The 18987-nt window shown below is 61.6% G+C and overlaps 1 protein-coding gene across 1 annotated transcript; it reads left to right on the top strand.

Annotated features, from left to right (window-relative positions):
* The first annotated feature begins 2371 nt into the window (after nt 1-2371).
* AHCYL1 (adenosylhomocysteinase like 1) lies at nt 2372-17725 on the top strand. The gene is made up of 17 exons (XM_065740449.1): nt 2372-2490; nt 9996-10107; nt 10241-10384; nt 11625-11725; nt 11932-12034; nt 12228-12322; nt 12780-12886; nt 12967-13083; nt 13214-13277; nt 14586-14674; nt 15144-15214; nt 15349-15443; nt 15515-15613; nt 16038-16106; nt 17042-17120; nt 17366-17486; nt 17560-17725. The coding sequence occupies exons 1-17, from the start codon at nt 2383-2385 to the stop codon at nt 17564-17566; spliced, it is 1581 nt and encodes a 526-aa protein (XP_065596521.1). The 5' UTR covers nt 2372-2382; the 3' UTR covers nt 17567-17725.
* Nucleotides 17726-18987: the final 1262 nt, after the last annotated feature.

The following is an 18987-nucleotide window of genomic DNA, read 5'->3' as shown; positions in this document are numbered from 1 at the left end:
GCTGTCCCACTCCTTTCCCCTATGGGAAAGGTTTGGGGAGGACGGTGCGCTGCCCCGGGGTGCTCTGTCCATCCCTGGGGCTGATCCAAATGAGGAGTGATGCTCAGAGCTGCGGGGAGCCCCTCACCTTCCCCCCCCCCCCCCCCCCACGACCCCCCCGTGCTGTGGGGTGAGGTCTGCCTGCAGCCGGAGCTGGGGTCAGGGGTCACGCTGATCCTGTTTTCCTGTTGATGTGTGAAGGAGTTCACGGCCACGGGGATGCTCTCAGCCTTCCTGCCCCCCCCCCAGCCCCCCCATCCCCACACTGTGAGCAGGGGTGCGGGGCTGCACACCCCATCCCGACCCCACAGTGCACGCAGGAGGAGGCGAAGCAGCTGCTCAAAGCAAACACACTTGAGGCTCTCTTCCTGCGAGCACTTCAGATGGAGAGGCAGCGCACCATGAGGCATTTCCTCCTTCCCCCCCCCCTCAGCCCCCCCACAGCTCCCAGACCCCCGTCCCTGTCCCTCTGTGCAAAGTCAGTTCCCTGGGGTGTGTGTGCTCTGGGATATGAGGGTTCTGTGCTGTGATGGGCGTGTGTAGGGTTTGCAGCTCCAGGGTTTGCAGCTGGGGGGGCTGCAGGCTGAGCCCCCCGCTGTTCACTGTGTGTGTGTGTGTGTGGGGGGGGGGGGTTGGTCCGGGGAGCCCTTTGAGGGCCCTTTGGGGCCATGTTTGCTGACAAACAGGATTCCTCGAGGGCAGCTGACTCAGCCCAGCCCTTCCTCTCCTCGGCAGCAGCCGGGGGTTTCCCAGGTCCACATCCCCTTCCCAAGGAAGTGGGACCTATATATATCCGTCCGGATCTGGGCCATAGTGATTATGGTCGCGGTGGGGGGGGGCGGTTGGGGTCAGAGGCCGTTCGGGTCTCTGTTCTGGGGGGTCTGGGGGCAGTGAGCCCCTACACTGCTGCAGCTCTGGAGCTGAGTGATGGATGTGGAGCTGCAGCCCCACAGTGGTGGTGATGGAGGAGGGGCCCTGGGGATGGGGGGGGGGGGGGGTAGAGGTGGGGGGCACCTCCCCAGGTGTGCATCGTCCCCAGCACTGCTGTGTGCTCTGCGTAGCGCAAAGCAAGGAGGAGGTTTTGGGGGGGCAAAACTGTCAGTTTGGGGAGCCCTAAGGGTGGGTTTGAGGGGCAGAACCTTAAGGGGAGGACGGAGCCTTTCCTATCCCTCCACATTTGTACGGGAGGGAGGAGAGCTAATCCCCCCCAGAAGCTTCTCGAAAGCCCCCCAGAATAGATTCCGACGCCTTAAAATCGGGAGAGGTGCTGGGATGGGGCTAAAAAACCCCAAATCCGAGGGAGAGGAGGCACTGGCGCTGGGGTGGCTGCGGACGGGGCCGCGTTCTGCTGACGGGGCAGCGATGTCCCGGAAAACCCCGCGGGGCCGTGGGGACAGCGCGGGTCGGTGGCGGCCCCCCCGTGACGTGATGGCGGGTTGCCTCGAGCGAGGACCGGCCGGGGCCGGTGTGTGGTCACAGCCGTTCTGGTTCAGGGGAAAAACGTTCTCCGCAGCGTCGCTCCCTCTGTGGGTTTTGTCACCGCGGGGCTGGCGCCGGCCCCAGCACCGCGGGTGGGATGGGTCCGTGGGTGCCCCCAACGCTGCGCCTGAAGGGGGGGGCAGTGGGGAGGGGGGGAACCGCAGCCCCTCGGGACCACGTGGATGGACAGACGGACAGCGGGGGCAGGACGAGGCCCTGCATCCGTCCCAGAGAGACCATGGAAGGCTGCCTTGCTGGGGGGTGTGGGGAGCTGACCCCTCCCTTTCCCTGTGCTCAATGTTTATTTGCTTATTTATTTGTCATTTGGGCATTATTCATTTATTCATTCATTTATTTTACAGGAACACGGAACCGTGGGGTTAATCTTCATCCCTCTATCCCTCCATCTATTCCTCTCTCTCTCTATCCCTCTATCCCTCTATCTATCCCTCAATCTATCCATCTGCCTATCTATCTCTCTATCTCTATCTCTCTACCTATCCATCTATCTATCCATCCACCATCACTCCCCTCTCCCCCCCCCCCTTCCCCGGGAGTCCTCCACTGGCGGTCCTCCCACTCCTCTCGCCGCCAGGGGGCGCCATGGCGCCGCGCCGCCTCCTGCGTCGCTCCGTCTCACTTGTCCGGCGGGCGCACGCTGACGTCACGACGTGCTGACGTCACGACGTGCTGACGTCACGGCAGAGCCGCCCCCGGCGCCCCGCGCGGCGCCCGCAGTGTCCGCCGCAGAGCGCTGCGAAGCGGTACCGCGGGAGAACGGCTCCGCCCCGCGCCGCCCTCCCCACCCCCGCCCGTTCCCCGCGCCGCTCCGCCCCGCGGCCCCTCCCCCCGCCCCGCCGCAGGATGTCGGCCCCGGAGCCCGCCGGCGGCGAGGAGGCGAAGCAGGCCAAGGAGGCGGAGGACGCCGAGAAGTACTCCTTCATGGCCACCGTCACCAAAGCCCCCAAGAAGGTACCGAGCCCGAGGGGGGGGGGACCGGTGGTGGATGGGGCTGAGCTCCGAGTGGGGCGGGGTGGATCCGCCGCTCGGTCCCCGTGGCCGTGTGTGTGTGTGTGCCCCGGTACCGGCGGTGCGTCGTGCTCGGCTGTGTTTCTCCGGGCTTTGGACGTGGCCTGGGGGAAGGAGCGGAGGGACGCGGGGCCGGGATCTTCCCGGGGAGGCTCGGGCGGTGTTTGTCCGTCTGGATTGCCGCTGTCTTCCCCTGCGGGATGGGATGTTAATGAGGTGGGATGTGGTCAGCTGAGCGAGCCGTTCGTTCCGAAGCGTCCTGCCCGTAGAAAACACGACCTCTGTGCCGAAGGGGAATCGTCCCGGCGTTGTCGGTGGGGAGGGCTGGCCGTGCCCGGGGGGGGATGCTTTCTTACCACGGCTGTGCTGCTGTCTGCCCGGGCTCATAGCACAGTGCGGAGCTGCGCTCACTGCGGCGGTTGGGAGGTGATGTAGAGGTGCCCTGAGCAGCAGGAGGCATTTGAGGCCGATAACATCGGCTCTGAGAGAGATCCCGGGGAGCGTGCGACGCGGCCGAGGTCAAGGGACAAAACGCTTCGGGCCACTGTTCCCTTGGCCTGGCTGGTGCGTGCAAACACAGCTCGGTAATGCTGGAAGCGTTGGCAGAGGATGGAAGGACGAGGGGGGGGAGGATTGCCCCCAGCTCGAGGCGCTTTCGGATGCCTTCGAAACGGGATCGCAATTAAACCATTAAAATGCCTCTTGGTTTTAATGCAATCCAAAGCTGCTTAGGGCAGCTCTCAGCGGGCACCAGCGGTGGCTGAGAGGTGACGGCCCCGCCGCTGCGGTTGCTCCCCCCCCCCCCGTTCCTTCTCGTCGTTGATTTGTTGAGGGTGAAGAAGTGAAACGGCGGGAGGTAAGAGGTGAAAAGATGACGCGTGATGGGCTCAGAGCTGTGCAGACATGCAGCTGGTGCTCCTCGGGGAGCTCCCGGTGTGCTCCGCTTCACGGCCCCAGCTTCGGTGGGAGTGCTTTGCAGGCGGAGGTGAGCGGTGCTGAGCTCTGTGCTCTCTCCTGTGTGTGATGTTCCCGGGGGGGTGTGCTTGTGTTAAGCGCATAGGGATGTGGGGCTGAAGGAGAAGCGAAGGGCAGGGGGTGCTCTTCCGGCCCCCCCCCGTGCTGTCCCCGGGGATGGTGCCCGTGGCAGTGGGCTTTCCCAGCGTGTCTGAGCCCTGAGCTGTGGGGCTGTGCCGTGGGGCAGAGCGTGCTGAGCTTTGGGTGCCCCGTCCGTGTTTGTCCCCTCTGCAATCTGCTTATTCATGCAGTGAGCGTGGAGTGAGCTGTGAGCTGCGTGCCGGGGTCGGCCCTGCGGATGCGGTGCGGGGGAGGTGGGAGCAGGGGACCCAGAGCTGCAGTGTTCTGCTGCCGTCCCGCTGCTGAGCAGCACCTGACCTTGCTGCAGTCCCAGTGCTGCAGCTCGGCCCGTTGCTCTGGGTCCTCCTTGCCCCTGCTCGGTGCTCAGGAGCCCACCACCCCCTCAGCACGTTGGGTTGGGGCCGCCCTTGCAGCAGCACAGCTCCCGGAGCTGCTCATTTTTCCTCTTCCTTTCGTTTTGTCCCTTAGCCTGGCTGCTCACGGGTGCCCGCGTGCCGCTCCGTGCCCATCCCCGGCCGTGCCCACCTCCTCTGCTGCTTCTCCAACCAGATGCTGCGTGCTCAGCTGCTCGCTTCCTTCCCCAACCATCTGTTCTTTTGTTACCTCCCTGCTCTCCCCCCTTCCCATATCCAGGTGGAGCACAGCGGTGGTGGTGGTGGGGGGGGGGGTCCTCCTGCTCAGCACAGACCCCGAGCTGGATTTGGCCAACACCAACACCTCCCTCGGGACCCTGACAGTTCTCCCTGCACGGGGTTCCCACCCCACGCTGGGTCCCGTTCCTGCTGCCCTGCTCAGGTCCTGCTCGGGCAGCCGGGGGGTTGAGGCCGGCTTGGGGCTGACCCTCACCGACGAGCAGCCCGTGTCCTGGCTGTTTGAGCAGCACTTAGTCAAAGAGCTCTGCTCCTATCAGCCCGGGCTCCTTATCGTTGGGTGCTTCCTGCGGGAGCGGTGCCCTTTGTGGAGGGCTTTGCTTTGCTTCCTGCTGAGCCCTTTGATCGAGGCTGCTTATGTGGGGATACACATCACGGCGATGTCCCCGGGGCTCCTGTCTGCCCTATGGGGCACCTCGTGCTGGTGCTTTGGCAGCACCCTGCTCCTCGGTGGCTCGGTCCGAGGGGTTCAGGGCCACTGTCGTAGACTCAAAGTCCTCTCTGTGGCAGCAGGAGGTGGGGGCTGCCTGTGGGAGACCACCTCGGCTGCCCCGTGGCGTGTTGGAGCTGCTCGTGTGAATTCTGCTCGGGGATCAATGCAGTGGCCTTGGTAACGAGCTCGGTGCCGCTGCAGAATCTGTTTACTTCAGGTTGGTGACAGCCAAAGAACTGCCATGGCCGGGGACACGGTGTTCCAGCGGGTCGGACACGCTGTGCTGCCATTCGGGTGAGGCTCCTGCTGCCTTCAGAGGTGGGTACAGCTCCTCCTGGGCGACCGTTGGCAGAGCCCACGCTGCCCACGGGCAGCACGAGCCTGGGCTGCGAGCAGGGCACGAGGACTGCCCGCTTCTCGTCCTTAACATAACCAAATCAGTGCTGTTTGCAGAGAGCCAGTGTCCCCAGGGCTGCCGTGCCGGATCACCGCAGCAGTGATCCCCCTCTGCTGAAGCTGCTTCTGTCCCTCCTCGCAGCCCTTCTGAGCAGAGGCATCGAAAGCAAAGGGCGTCTGGGGCTGAAAGCAGCGGTGTGAGTGCTGGGCAGAGCTGGCACGCCTGTGCAAGTGGGGCTGGTGAGCAACTGCTGGGGGGACCAAGGAACCAACGATGGGATGTGGTGGGTGGGGAGGGTAGGACTCGGTGACCTCGGGGGTCTTTTCTGACCTCTGTGATTCTCGGGTAAGATGGGAGAGCTCGTTCAGCTCTGGCAGCTGCAGTGCAGACAGTGCTGATTCCCTCCCAGCCGTGGCTTCGGGGTGGAGCATCCTCCAACCGCTGCCGGGTGCCGGGCTGAGCTGCTCGGTTTCTGGAAAGGGCCAAAGAGGTCTTGAAGTGCTCCTGGGCTTCTGCAGGCAGTGTGTGTGGGGGGGGGTGTGGGGCAGCCTTCGGGTTGGGGGGGCTTTGGGGTTTTCTGGGGGGTTGGTGAGCGCTCTGACCGCACTCCCGCGTGTTGCCGTGTCCTGGCAGGGCTGTGATTGTGGACGAGTTGGGTTTTGTTTAAAAATGGCCGTTAATTAAAGCGGATTCCCGGTCATCTGTGACACGCAGATTTGTGTCCTTCGCCTCCTCGGCGTGCTGGGGCTGTTGCTTCTCCCTCTGCCCTATAAGCACCCGTGAGTGGCTCCGTCCAGCAAGGCAGCTCCAATTAACACCGATTATCTCGTTGATGGCTGTGGGGTGGGAGGCTCCTCCTGGGCGATGCCTTCCCCATTCCCAAGCCCTATCAGTCCTCCGCAGACCCTGATATCTGTGCTGGGCTGACCCGCGGGCCGTGCAGGTCTGTGTTTGCACTCCAGGAGGTGTCCAGGTAACGCAGCACGGCGCTGGCTTTGTAGGGCCGACCTCTGCAGCGCGATGGGAGCTCGCTGCCCTCAGCATTGGGGTGTCCCCTTGTCCCTGGGAGCTGTCACTTGTCCCACTCGGAGCAGTGCTGTGCCTGGCAGCCCGGGGTCCAAGGAGCGGGCGCTTTATCTGCTGGAGGAGGCGCACCTTTGACCCGGAGGTGTTCGTGGGGCAGTAATTATCCCCAGTTACTCTTTAACGGTCGGATGCTTAAAATCCCATTTAATCCCACGCTCTGTTTGGTTTTCACCGCCGCCGCTTTGTGGGGTGACCAACCTTGGGGTGGGCCCAATCCTTTCCTGCTGTTCCTCCAAGCTGTGAAAGTCCCTAATCCACCTCCTGTGCTCACGGGAACTTCATCTTGTTGCTTTTCTTTTTCCCCAGTGCTTCCCCCAGCCCTCTTCTGCCGCTGAGGGGTGCAGGCTGGAGGCAGGGCTCGGCCGGGACCTCAGTGCCCTTCGTTTCCTTGTCAGGAGCAGCACAGGGCGCTGAGGGCTGAAGTCTGGCTGCAGTTGCTGCTCAGGGAGCTGGCTGTGCCTTGCTGGCAGCAGCACCCCCCCGTGAGCCTTCGTGGGGCTCCGTGTGCTGACGTTCCCCCTTTGATCCGCGGAGCTGAGCCGCCCCACAAAGTGCTCTGGGTTATCTTCAAAGGGATGGGGAGCTGTTGTGTCACCGAGGGGAAAGTCCTCGAGCCGTGACTGCCGTGCCACGGGCTCACGTGTGCCATGGTTGTGCTCTGCAGACCGTCAGGAGGTGCCCGTGTGGCGGTGCACCCCGCGCTGCTGGCTCAGGCTGTTCCCTGCCCTCAGCATCATCGAGCAGAGCTGAGTCGAGAGGGGGAGTGCTGAAGGTCATCTCGTCCCACATCTGCTCTGGCTCTGGCCGGGCTGTTTGTCGCTGCTGAGCGGATTTGGGCTGGAAATGTGGTTGTGCCTGGAGCTTTCCTGCCAGCTCTGCGGTGTCTCAGCTGCTGCCTTGGTTGTGGCTCAGCCCTGCTGCCGGGAGGAGGTAGAATGAATCACGGGGCCAAACGCACCCCTGGAGGCCTTCTCCAAACCTCCCCTTGCTGCTGGTTTGGGGCCAGGCTCAGGCTGGGAGCTGCGGTTTGCTGACCCCACCGTCCCCATCCGCCTGCTGGAGCCACCGATGTTCCCTCTTGGGTCCTTGCAGGGCACTGTGGGGCTGTGGGACCTGGCAGGGCAGGCACCCAACAAACACCCACAGCCGCCTTCGTGACTTCCACTCCAAAACCACACGCATTTGCTTGAGCCCTGAGCTCTGTCTGCATCCCCAGCGTGCTGGTGGGTCTGTGCCCCACGTCTGGGGGGGGCTGGGGGTTAGCCTGGCCTGCAAGTAGGGCAGAGTGGGGCTGAGGATGGCAGTGCTGCTGCCAGCTCCTGTGGCTGTGTGTTCCCAGCGGCATCTCCGGGGCCTCTCTGGGCCGGTGGTTGTGGGAACGGAGCCTGGAAGGAGCTGTCCCCCCTCCAGGGGTTTGTCCCGAGCAGACCTGCTGCTCCACTCTTTTGTGACCCAGAAAATAAGAAAAGCCTCACGCTGTGCTGTCGGGCTTTTTGTTTTTCCTCCTCTTTTTCTTGTTTTTCCCCTCTGCCGCTGCGTGGCCGGAGAGACCTCAGCCCCTGCCGTGCCTTTCTGTTCCTGCTGCAAAGAAATGAATGAGGACAACTGGTGTTTAGAAATACCCAAACTCAGCAGTGTGGGGAGAAAGGGACCCGCGTGACAAAACAGCCACGGCCCCCCCGGGGTAAACCACACGGGGCAGAGGGGGCGGCTGCAGGTAATGGGCTGTGCTGGAGCTCCGGGTGGGGGTGCTGGGATGGGAAGCATCTCCAGGCTGCGGGAGCTGGAGGCAGTGATGAACCGAAGTCAGACCACAGCGAGCGTGGGCAGCACCGAGCACTTCACAGCCTCCGCCAGGGAGTGGAGGGGGGTGTTACGTGGGGGTTGGCAGCCCCACTTTGTTTGTGGGGGGTCACCTCCTTCCTCGTGTGCAGCTTGGAGCCGGTGTCCCTGTGCCTTTGGGGGGGTGTGACTGAGAGCAGGCAGCGTGCGGTGCTGCTGGGCTGAAGCTGGCAAGCAGACCCCAAGTGGTGGTGTTTTGGGGCCGTGGTGGTGTTTTGGGGCCGTGGTGGTGTTTTGGGGCCGTGGTGGTGTTTTGGGGCCGTGGTGGTGTTTTGGGGCCGTGGTGTTTTCCTGCAGAGCATCCCGCAGCTCAGTGCTGCCCTGGTGCTCCTCCAGCACTGCTGTGTTTTCTTTCGCTCCTCGCTCGTGAACGGCTGGGATGGAAAATATTTTCCTTGCACTTCAGCATCGTGCTCCACCCAATGGGAAGAGCCTCTTCCCACGGGATGGGACAGCTTGGGGACTTGGTTTGTGGGCACGCAGCCCCGGAGTGGCCCCAGTCATCCCCACGGGGCACTTCTGGCCCACAGCATCCTGCAGGGGGGAACAGCAGCATCTCCAGCAGGCGGATGGGGACACTGTGGGGTCAGCAGACCGCAGCTCCCAGCCCGACCCAGGCCCCAGACTGCACGCTGGGGGTTCTGTCCTTGGGTTTGGGGTGCTGTGGCTGCTTGCTGTGCTCGGAGGGTCCTGGCGTGCGGCTGCGTCGGGTGATAATTTTAGACAGGGCAGATTTTGCTAAGCCACGCAGTTCGGATGAGCTGTGGTAAAGCCCTGCTGGGGATTACTGTGCTTAATGCAGCCTGCTCCGTCTCCTTAGCAGCAGTTTGGGCCCTCTGTGTGGGGCTGAGTCCACGAGTGGGGACGCACCGAGGTCTCATCCCACAGTGCCTGAGCCAGGGGCACACACGTGGCTGCACTGCAGCCCCGCAGCGCATCGCTCGCACAGCTCCGAGCCCTGCAAACCTTTTCCTGAGATGGAGAAGGTTCCCCAGCTCGCTTTGAGCTGCTCACCCTGTCCCCACTCACCCGTCCTGCGGGTTGGGATGCCCTCGGGTTCCTCCTCCCCCTGTGCTGAGCAACTGAAAAGGATTGCAGAGCTGAAGCTGCAAACCCCACTCAGCATTCCCATGCAGCCAGCCTCTCCTGGTTCCTCCTCCGTGGGATGGAGGTTAGTGCCTCTCCCTGCATGAGGTCTTGTCCCTATTAAAGTACAGAAAGGGAAGAGACCAGGGTGGGGGTCCCCTGCCTGGCAGCGTACTGGGGGGGCCCTGGGGCTCTTTTCCTCATCCGGGAGCAGCAGTGGGGCTCTGCACTTTGGGGCCATTTTGGCCCTTCTTTGAGGCTGATGGGAGCTGGGAGGGACAGCTCGAGGGCATCCCTTCCAATGCAAACATCTGTAAGGCACAGGAGATTGAAAGTCAATGCAATGTCAACCACCTTCTGTTGAAATGTTCTCTCGGTGTTCCCCCCCCCCCCCGCCTCCCACTCTCAGTGTGGGTTTTGGAAGGACGTGCCATGTTTTTAAGCTGGGAGAGAAGCTAGGAGTGCCGGGATCGCAGCTGGGCTGGGACCTGCCCGCCTTTGTCAGCACAAACCAGCAGAGCTGGGGGGGGGGGGGTGAAGGATCCACAGCTCTGCTCTGAGCTGTGTGGTGCTGCCCAGGGCTCAGCACCGCGGGGCGTTCTTGGAGCCAGAGAGGGAGTGGAGGGGACGTTGGGTGTCCCAGGGCTCTTGTTTTTAGGCTCAGGTGTTGGGTGTCAGCTCTGCTGCAGGCTTCCACTGGCAGAGATTAGTAGGCAGAGGAGGAGGTTCTGTTCAGGCACCTGGAGCTGCAGAACTTTCTGGTAGGTTTGACAGCACTCAGCTGAGCAGAGCCCCGTGCCCACGTACCCGGAGCAGAGCTCTGGCTCACCTAACGCTTCTGTTCCTTTGCACCTCTCAGCAAATCCAGTTTGCAGATGACATGCAGGAGTTCACCAAGTTCCCGACCAAGACCGGCCGCCGCTCCCTGTCCCGCTCCATCTCGCAGTCTTCCACTGACAGCTACAGCTCGGGTAGGTGCCCAGCCCTGGGGGGCACTGCCGTGTTGGGGTGCCCCAGGCCACTGCCTCGTGCTCTGCTGTAGTCCCATGGGGGGGCACAGACCACCAGGAGTGGGGCTGACGCTCATTCCTCTGCTGGCTTTAGCTGCGTCCTACACAGACAGCTCTGATGATGAGGTGTCACCCCGCGAGAAGCAGCAAACCAATTCCAAAGGCAGCAGCAACTTCTGCGTGAAGAACATCAAGCAGGCAGAGTTTGGACGCCGGGAGATCGAGATCGCTGAGCAGGGTGAGGGTCTGTGGGGGTCTGTGGGGCCCGTGGCCAAGTGGAATCACTCAGGTTGGAAAAGACCCCAAAGATCATCGAGTCCAACCACGACTGAACCATACTGCCCCAACTCTGACAGCCCTCTGCTACAGCACGGCCCTGAGCACTGCATGCAAATAGATCTACGCACACCCAGGGATGGTGACTGCACCGCGTCCCTGCGGAGCCCATCCCGGTGCTCAATGACCCTTTCTGTACAGAAGTGTTCCCTGATCTCCAACCTAAACTTGCCCTGGTGCACCTTGAGGCCATATCCTGTCCCTGTCAGCAGTGAGCAGAGCCCAACCCCACCCTCGCTGCCATCACCTTTCAGATACTGCAAGAGAGCAGTGGGGTTTCCCCTCAGTTTCCTTGTCCCCAGTCCCAGTTCCTTCAGTCTCTCCTCATAGGGCACCCTTTCCATGCCCTTCCCAGCCTTGTTGCCCTCCTTTGGACCTGCTCCAGCACCTCCGTGTCCTTTCTGTACTGAGCTGCCCCAAACTGAGCACAGTGCTCGAGGTGAGGCCTCACCAGGGCTGAGTGTGGGGCAGGTGCTGCTCACCACCCCATTCCTGATCCAGGCCAGGATGCAGTCAGCCCTCTTGGCCAGCTGGGCACGCTGGCTCCCTTTCTGTCAGGTAGCTTTGCAGCCACTCCTCCCCACGCCCGTAGGGCTGCCTGGAGTTGTTGGGCTCTTTGTGGCTCCAGGTGGGAATCCTCAGCGAGTGAGGATCTTGTGGCTCCTTGGGAGCCACTGGGACTGTCTCAGCCCCTTCCCCTGGAGCTGAGTTACCGTTCTGGTTGGGTAACTTGGCTTTCAGGCTCCTTTCAGACATGGGCTACCAAAGCAAGAGAAGGGTATGGACACGTTTCTGGCAGCTCTGTGGAGGCACAGCAGCACAGTTTCCACCTGTAGGTGTTTCTCCTTGCTGTGATTCTGCTGCAAGGCAGACTGCACTTAGCAGGGCACACTGCTGCCTGCCCCACACCCCCTTGCTGCATGCCTGGGGGATGCTGTGTCCCCGTGGCTTTGTCAGCTCACAGACGATGCTGGTGCCCTGCTCCCACTTTGGGCAGAGGTGCTGGAGCAGAGGCAGGGAGGTTTCTCCCCGAGTGCACGATGGCTGTGGCAGGAGTGATGGCACTGGATGCGTCCTGGAGGAGGACAGAGGGGTCCCCCCCGGGGTCAGCCATCACTGAAAGCCCTGCGTTCCTTTTGCAGACATGTCTGCTCTGATTTCACTCCGGAAGCGAGCTCAAGGGGAGAAGCCTTTGGCTGGAGCAAAAATCGTGGGCTGTACACACATCACAGCACAGACTGCAGTGAGTGGCTTCTCATTCGGGCACCTGGGCTGGCAGAAACCAGCTTCTCCCCAGCATCCCACTGCGGGGAATTGCTGGAGACCCCCTCTGCTTTCCTGGAAACCCCTCAGCGAGCTTCTGCTGCCCTCACTTTGCCTGGGCAGTGTTTGCTGGAGCCGCTCCCTGCTCGGGGCTGTGCCCTCACTGCTCACCCCTCTGTCCTGCAGGTGCTGATCGAGACGCTGTGTGCCCTGGGAGCTCAGTGCCGCTGGTCTGCCTGCAACATATACTCCACACAGAACGAGGTGGCAGCTGCCCTGGCTGAAGCAGGTGAGTGCCACTGAGCTGGAGGGCAGCATCCCTTCCAGCCCCTCTCCCAGCCCCACAGCCTCGGGCCGAGTATCTTTTAGGGAGGGATAAGTAGGTGTGATCCTGGCGTTTGCTCCCCGCGTGTGGTTTTTCCCTAAGCAGAAAGTTCTGCCAAACTCAGCGGGTGCCAAGGATGCTCCTCTTCTCCTTCTAGGTGTTGCCGTGTTTGCCTGGAAGGGAGAGTCAGAGGATGACTTCTGGTGGTGCATTGACCGCTGTGTTAACGTAGATGGCTGGCAGGCTAACATGGTAACGAGCCTTCTGCCGGCCCTTCCTCTTCCTCTGCAGACCCCACGTGCAGGGGGTTGTGAGGGCTCTTTTCCCTTTGCTGAAAGCAGATGGTCCCTCCCCTTGCCTCGGCCTGGGGTCTGTGCCTGTGGATGATGTGAGAGCACGTGGCACGGGACTGACAGCTCCCGCAGCCTTTTGGGGCTGTAGCTCCCTTCTGATCTCGGGCTGTTTAGTTAGTGCTGCCTGTGGCTGTGTTTCCAGGCTGCCGAGCAATAGCATTGACAGTAAACCCTGTTAGGATCTGTCAGCTCCACACAGTGGGTAAGAAATCCTCCCTTTCAGAGGGGACCCTGAGGGAAGCAGGAGGACCCAGGAGTCCTGGCCCCATGGCAGCTCTCCATCTCTGTACCCACCCTGTCCCCTGTGTGTGCTTTTCCTGCTTGACTGCCCCGTGCTCTCACTTGCTGTTCTCTAGATCCTGGATGACGGAGGGGATCTGACCCATTGGGTTTATAAGAAGTACCCCAACATATTCAAGAAGATCCGAGGGATCGTGGAGGAGAGCGTGACCGGTGTGCACAGGTAGGGGGTGTGGGAAAGGCTGGTCTGAAGATGTCCTGTAGGGTTGCTGTCTGCTCTGAGCTGCTTCTGTCCTCTTCCAGGCTGTACCAGCTCTCCAAAGCTGGGAAGCTGTGCGTGCCAGCCATGAACGTGAATGACTCTGTGACCAAACAGAAGTTTGACAACCTGTATTGCTGCCGGGAGTCCATCCTGGATGGGTGAGTGCAGCTCTTGTCCCTGTCCCGGGGCGCTGCTTCGCCCTCACTGTGTGTCTGCAGGACCTGGCTTTGGGGCCCCTCGCTGTCAGCACCCATCCAGTCCCAACACGGCTCTCTCTCTGTCCTCCAGCCTGAAGAGGACCACAGATGTGATGTTTGGAGGGAAGCAGGTGGTGGTGTGTGGCTACGGGGAGGTGAGTTTCGTGAGCCTCTCCCCAGCCATCCTATCCCTGAGCTCAGAGTCCCACCCTTTCCCTGCTCACTTTCGACTGACACAGGAGATCAGACTCGGTGAGCTGTTAGGATCTGATGCTGTGAGCTGTTAGGAGACACGTCTTGCTGGAGCCCAGCTGGGAGGGCGGAGAGCAGTTTGCCCATGGATCAGCTGGGCTGCAAATACAACAGTTGCTGGGAACACTGGCCTGAATGGTGGCTCCCCATGGGTGCCCCCATCTGCTGTCCCTGGCCCGGGTTCAGCTTGCAGCCGGCTGTTGCTGAGCCTGTGGCACAGGGGCAGGCTGCCTCTTGCTGGTGGATAATGCTGTGGCAGGGGGAGGTTGGAGCACAAGCTTGTAAATGATTCTGCCCTGGAAGAGCGCGGAGCCGGGAGCTGACACCTTCCCTCCATCTGTGCGCTGGCTGTGCGGGTGTTTGTCTTCGCTGTGCAGGGCCTGGCAGGAGCTGCAGATGCTCTTCCCAGCAGGAACACGCTTCCTGATGTATTTAGACACCGGTGGGGCTGAGCTCTGCCCGACCCAGAGGCTGTGTGGCTCTCACCCAGGCTCTGAGCGGTGCTGAGCGCTGCTCCAGCCGTGAGTTGTGCTGAGAGTTGTAGTGTCAGGGGCCTGGGCTGACTTCTGCCTCAATCCTACAGACTGAGGGAGCCCTTCCACCCCCAGCGCTTCGCCCTTTTGTGGGCTGGAGTCCCAGTGTGCCCTTGCTGGCCGTTTTCAGTACCTGTGGTTGGAGCTGGGTGACAAACAGAGTGTGCCTGGAGGTGTTTCTTAGCTGGCAGTTTGTAAATGTCCCCAGAACGGGGCTGAGCACGGGCACGTGGTGCTGCCAGGCGTTAGCGTGGCTCAGTGGCACTCGGCTGCAGAGCTTCTGTGTCAGTCTGAAGTGCAGAGAGAGGACTCGGGGTGAAAGGAGCTGTCACGGGAGCTCTGCTTCCCCGTGTTGATGCAGGGGGGACTTGTTGGAGGACGTGTCCCCCCATCGGTGCAGGACAGCTCTGAATGTGAAGGAGATGCTGTGGTTTAAAGGCAGCGGGGGGAAGTGCAGGCTTCTGCAGGCTGTGCTGACTGTGAGCAGGGTGCTGTGGGAGCTCCTGCCTGCTGCTGGTGTGCTGGAGGGCACGTGGTGCACAACAAGGGGACTTCTGCTCCTGGGCTCGGGGGGGGGCGGCTGGGGCCAGCAGGGCCCACCTGGGGGAGTGCTCAGGGTGTGGGGGAGGGATTTCAGCACCCTGCTTCCATCTTCATGTTGGTGCTTTGCCTCTGCAGGTCGGCAAGGGATGCTGTGCTGCTCTGAAAGCCCTGGGAGCCATTGTCTATGTCACGGAGATCGACCCCATCTGTGCCCTCCAGGCCTGGTGAGATGTTACACGTTGCTTGTGGGCATCTTCCTCTGCTCTGCGGCCTCGCTGCAAACCCTGAGAGAGACCCAGACAGAGCCAGGAGGATCTGTGGCTAAGCTCGGGGAGTGTGTGTCTCCTTGAGATGCGATGGGGAAGGAGTAGGGCGGTTTCAGGCCTCGTTCAGTGGTGGGATAGCAGGCAGTAGGCTCCTGCAGCCAGCTGTGCTGGGAAAGCTGCTGGAAGCATTCCTGCAGAGCTGGCAGAGTGCTCCAGATGTCCCCAGCTCCTGTGGTGTTTGTGAGAGTGGGTTTGATGCCGGATCCTCTGCGCTGCCCTTCCACGTGCACCCGGCATCTCTGGGGGTGTGCAAGGACAGCCTGGCTGCAGCCCCAGAGCAATGCAGGACTCAGAGCCCTCTGGCCTAAGGCAGAGAGGGACCAGCCTTCCCCTCCTCACTGTGGTTCCTGTCCCCCTTTGTTGCCAGCATGGATGGATTTCGGGTGGTGAAGCTGAGCGAAGTAATCCGTCAGGTCGACGTGGTCATTACCTGCACAGGTAGGAGCGGGGCCTGGGTGCACCTCGCTGCAGGATGATGTCTCAGGGGCTCCGGAGCCATCGGGGTGGGCACTTTGCTGCCAGCAGTTACTCATTTCACCCCGACTCGGGTTCAATCCGTGCCCTGCCTGCAGGAAACAAGAACGTGGTGACCAGAGAACATCTGGATCGCATGAAGAACAGCTGCATCGTGTGCAACATGGGCCACTCCAACACGGAAATCGACGTGGTGAGTGTCCCCGCTGCCCACCCCTGCCCTGGGCTGGCCCCGTGCTGACCCCCAGCTCTCCATCCCTGCAGACCAGCCTCCGGACCCCTGAGCTCACCTGGGAGCGGGTCCGCTCGCAAGTGGACCACGTCATCTGGCCGGATGGGAAGCGGGTGGTGCTGCTGGCTGAGGTGGGTCGGAAATGGGGGTGGGAGCAGGCGGAGCGGTGCTGCCACGCGTTGTGCCCGGGCAGCTCAGCAAAGCACTTCTCGATAGCTTTCTGTTGCTATCAATCCCAGAGGAGGGATCAGTACCACGTGCAACCATATCCCTGTCAGCCAGGCTCGCTCTGCAGATGGCTTTTACTGGGTTTCCCACCCAGCAGATGGGTTGGTGGTCTCCTCTTCCCACTCCAGCTCTCCTGACAGTAGGAGAGACTCCCGGTTCCTAGCATTCCCCACAGCTGAGGGCTGTGGGAGGAAGCTGAGGCAGAGTGTGGGTGCTGTGGTCCCATGGGTGGCTCTGGAATCACCGCCCTGTGGTTGGAGGGGTAGGAGAGGGACAGAGGTGAGTCCTGCCTCGAGGTTTGATTGGCTTTTGCCTGCTGTCTCCTAGGGCCGTCTTCTCAACCTGAGCTGCTCCACAGTTCCCACCTTCGTCCTCTCTATCACAGCCACCACTCAGGTCCGTGGGGTGGGGGTGTGGGGTGGGGGTGCTGCGGGGCCTTGCACAAGCTGCGGGGTGGGGATGTTTTGGATGGAGCAGGGAACACGCAGTTGGATGGGTGCTCGGGGATCGCTGGCGCCAGATACAGCCACCTCCTCTTGGCCGGGACGTGGTTATCAGTGCTGTGAAGCTGGGAGTTGCTTTTAAACGAGCCGGGCTGTGCTCTGCCAGCTCCTGCTGCACAGCGAGCAGCTGCAGAGCTTCCTGAGCACAGGTTGGAGCCTGCAGCAGAGCAAGGCTGTGCTCTGCCTTCGGACTTCAGATTTCCACACAGCAGCAACAGCAGCGAGAGGAGTGTGTTGTGGGGATGTGGGAGGCAGTGGTTAAACGGCCGTGGAGCGTGGGCTCAGCTGGGCGGACACGGCCGTGTCCCGCTCTGTCTGCCCCGGCTCCACCTTTTCAAAGAAAACGATGATGAAATCTGGCTGAGCCGTGTGATGTGCGCTCAGCGTTGGCTGAGCCCACCTCTGTGAAGGAGGGGAAGGCAGGGAACGTCGGGGGGGGGAGTGGGGGGCTGTCTGTGCAAACTGCTGGGGATGGGAGCTGTGTTGGGGAGCTGGCTCGCAGCCACCCGAAGTGGCACTCGGGGGGAGATGGGGTTTTGCTCCTGTGCTTTTTGGAGGGAATTAGAGCTGCTCCCTTCCCTTCCTCCTCACGCTGTGCTCAGCTTCTCCCTCGGGCCTTAAGCCCCAGCGCTGCCACCGGAGCGGGTGACACCTTATCCCTGACCCCTGTGCCCCCCCCATGCCAGCACAGTCCCAGAGAGGGCTGGAAGTGCATCCCCGGGGGCATTTTGGAAGCAGTCCCCCCTCCCTCAGCCCTCTGAATCCTTACCCCATCTCCTTGAGCTCTGTGCCGCGCGGGTGTCCCCACTGACGCTGCCATGCCCGCAGGCTCTGGCTCTGATCGAGCTGTACAACGCTCCCGAGGGCCGTTACAAACAGGACGTGTACCTGCTGCCCAAGAAGATGGGTGAGTGGGGATGCTGCCTCCTGCCCCGGGGCAGAGGTGTCGGATGTGAGGAGGGGTGGGCTGGACAGAGCCTCCAGAGTTTGGGGAAGAAGGCCTGAAAGCAGCCCTGCGTTCTTCCATTGATGTCCCGCAGTGTGCTGGGGGTCCCTCACCCTGCAGGCTCCGGGATTTCATGTCCCTGTGGGGCACAGGGCCTCGCAGGTCCTCCCCCTGCTGCGTGACCCCTTCCCTCTCCCGTTTCTCAGATGAGTACGTTGCCAGCTTGCACCTGCCTTCATTCGACGCCCACCTGACGGAGCTGACGGACGATCAGGCCAAGTACCTGGGACTCAACAAAAACGGGCCTTTCAAACCCAACTACTACAGGTCGGTGCCTTCCCCGGGGTCCATCCCCACTGACTGCATCCCCAAGCCTCACCATCCCATCCCTTTCTTCCAGATACTGACGGACCACGCGTACGAAGGACCAGACCACACAAGGCAACCTTAGGGAGATAATTTGTAGAGATCCTTTCATTTCAGTTCACCTTTCTTACTTTTAACCCACGGGGAGGCCCCGTTTTTACATTTACTGGCGTGATTTTAAGGTCACTTTTGGGTTTCTTCCCTCCTTCCCCCCTTGCGGTCGCATCTCGGCCTGATCTGGGCGGGCAGCCCGGGCTCTGCTCCCTGCTTCCACGTGGCTGAAGCCACCAGTGGTTCCCAGGTTCCCTCTCCTCTTTTTAAGAGCAATCCTCCATGTCTTTCTTTTAACCCTTCCCACCCCATCCTCTGGGATATCCACGTGTACGGAGATGCTCTTCTACTTTACTTTCTTTGTGTGGGGTTATCTGCAACTTCTCGATTGCCTTAAAGAGCCCAGTTTTAGCTGCTAGATCCACGCTCCCAGCTCTGCTCGGGAGCAGAGTGGCACCTGCTGGCCACCTCGAGTGGGTGACTGTCCCACCCGGCTGGGGGGGCCCTGCTGGGTGCCCAGCCAGGCCCGGGGGAGCTCGCTGTGTCAGGGTGCTAATCTGAAATCAGATGGGGGTCACTTCTCCCGGCGTCATCCTCATCTCTCCCAGGTTGTTGTTGGTTTTATTTTGTGTTTTGGTTTTGTTTTTTTTTTGTCTGTTTGCCAAACTGCACCTTAATTTGAGTTGAAAACGTTAACGTTCGTTGCTCGCTTGGGTTGTTTTCCTTTCCTCCTTTTTGCCTCTTTCTGATCGGGTATGAGCTGTAGAGGGGCCGTGTTGGAGCTGCCATCTCCCACGAGGACACGTGGGTGCCCTTAAAGACTGGCTGCATTTTTTCTGGAGGGCTTTTTGCTTCTGTCCCGGGGCAGTTGTGCACACTGAGCCTTCCCCATGCCCCCATCCCCCGAGCAGAGCTTCCTCATTGCTGTCCCAGCCTCATTCCTCCCTTCCCCATCCTCGCTGCTGACAAATATTTCTCTTCTCCCTCCCTTGCAGCTTGTTGTGGGTCGGGGCAACGCCTGTGCCAACCCAGCAATGTTCCTCCCGGCTTTTTTCCCTCTCCCAGTGCTTCTTTCTTCCCCCAGCAAAGGCCAGAGCAGGGCTGGGTTTGCTCCTTCCCCCCTCCCCACATGGCAGGCTCGTGGTACCCTCCAGCCACGCCAGCCCGGGGCTGGGAGCCGCTCCCGTGGCTCTGAGCTGCGGCTGCAACGCTGCTTTTCCCCCTCCGTGGGATGGAGGACAATGTGAGGATGGATGGCACAGCTTCGCTCACCCTCCTGTGCCCTCTGCTCCCCCCCTCCCCCTCTCCCGTGACGCGCGTGGACCCTCAGCCCTCCCCGGGGCCGTGGGGTGGTGGGAGCACATCCCACCCTGCGTGGGGCAGCTCCGTTTAAGCCATGTCCCAGGGACGG

This window comes from Cyrtonyx montezumae, unplaced genomic scaffold (genome assembly GCF_038088225.1).
Source record: "Cyrtonyx montezumae isolate F1298 unplaced genomic scaffold, pur_monq_1.0 scaffold_26, whole genome shotgun sequence".
Taxonomy (NCBI): domain Eukaryota; kingdom Metazoa; phylum Chordata; class Aves; order Galliformes; family Odontophoridae; genus Cyrtonyx; species Cyrtonyx montezumae.
This window is presented reverse-complemented; position numbering and strand designations above follow the sequence as displayed.

Bases quoted from the DNA above. Each gene is read 5' to 3' on its own strand.
- AHCYL1 (XM_065740449.1), top strand. From the start codon at position 2,383: ATGTCGGCCCCGGAGCCCGCCGGCGGCGAGGAGGCGAAGCAGGCCAAG. The intron at 12,035-12,227 runs GTGAGTGCCACT...TTCTCCTTCTAG, and splicing joins AGCTGCCCTGGCTGAAGCAG to GTGTTGCCGTGTTTGCCTGG. The intron at 13,084-13,213 runs GTGAGTGCAGCT...TCTGTCCTCCAG, and splicing joins CGGGAGTCCATCCTGGATGG to CCTGAAGAGGACCACAGATG.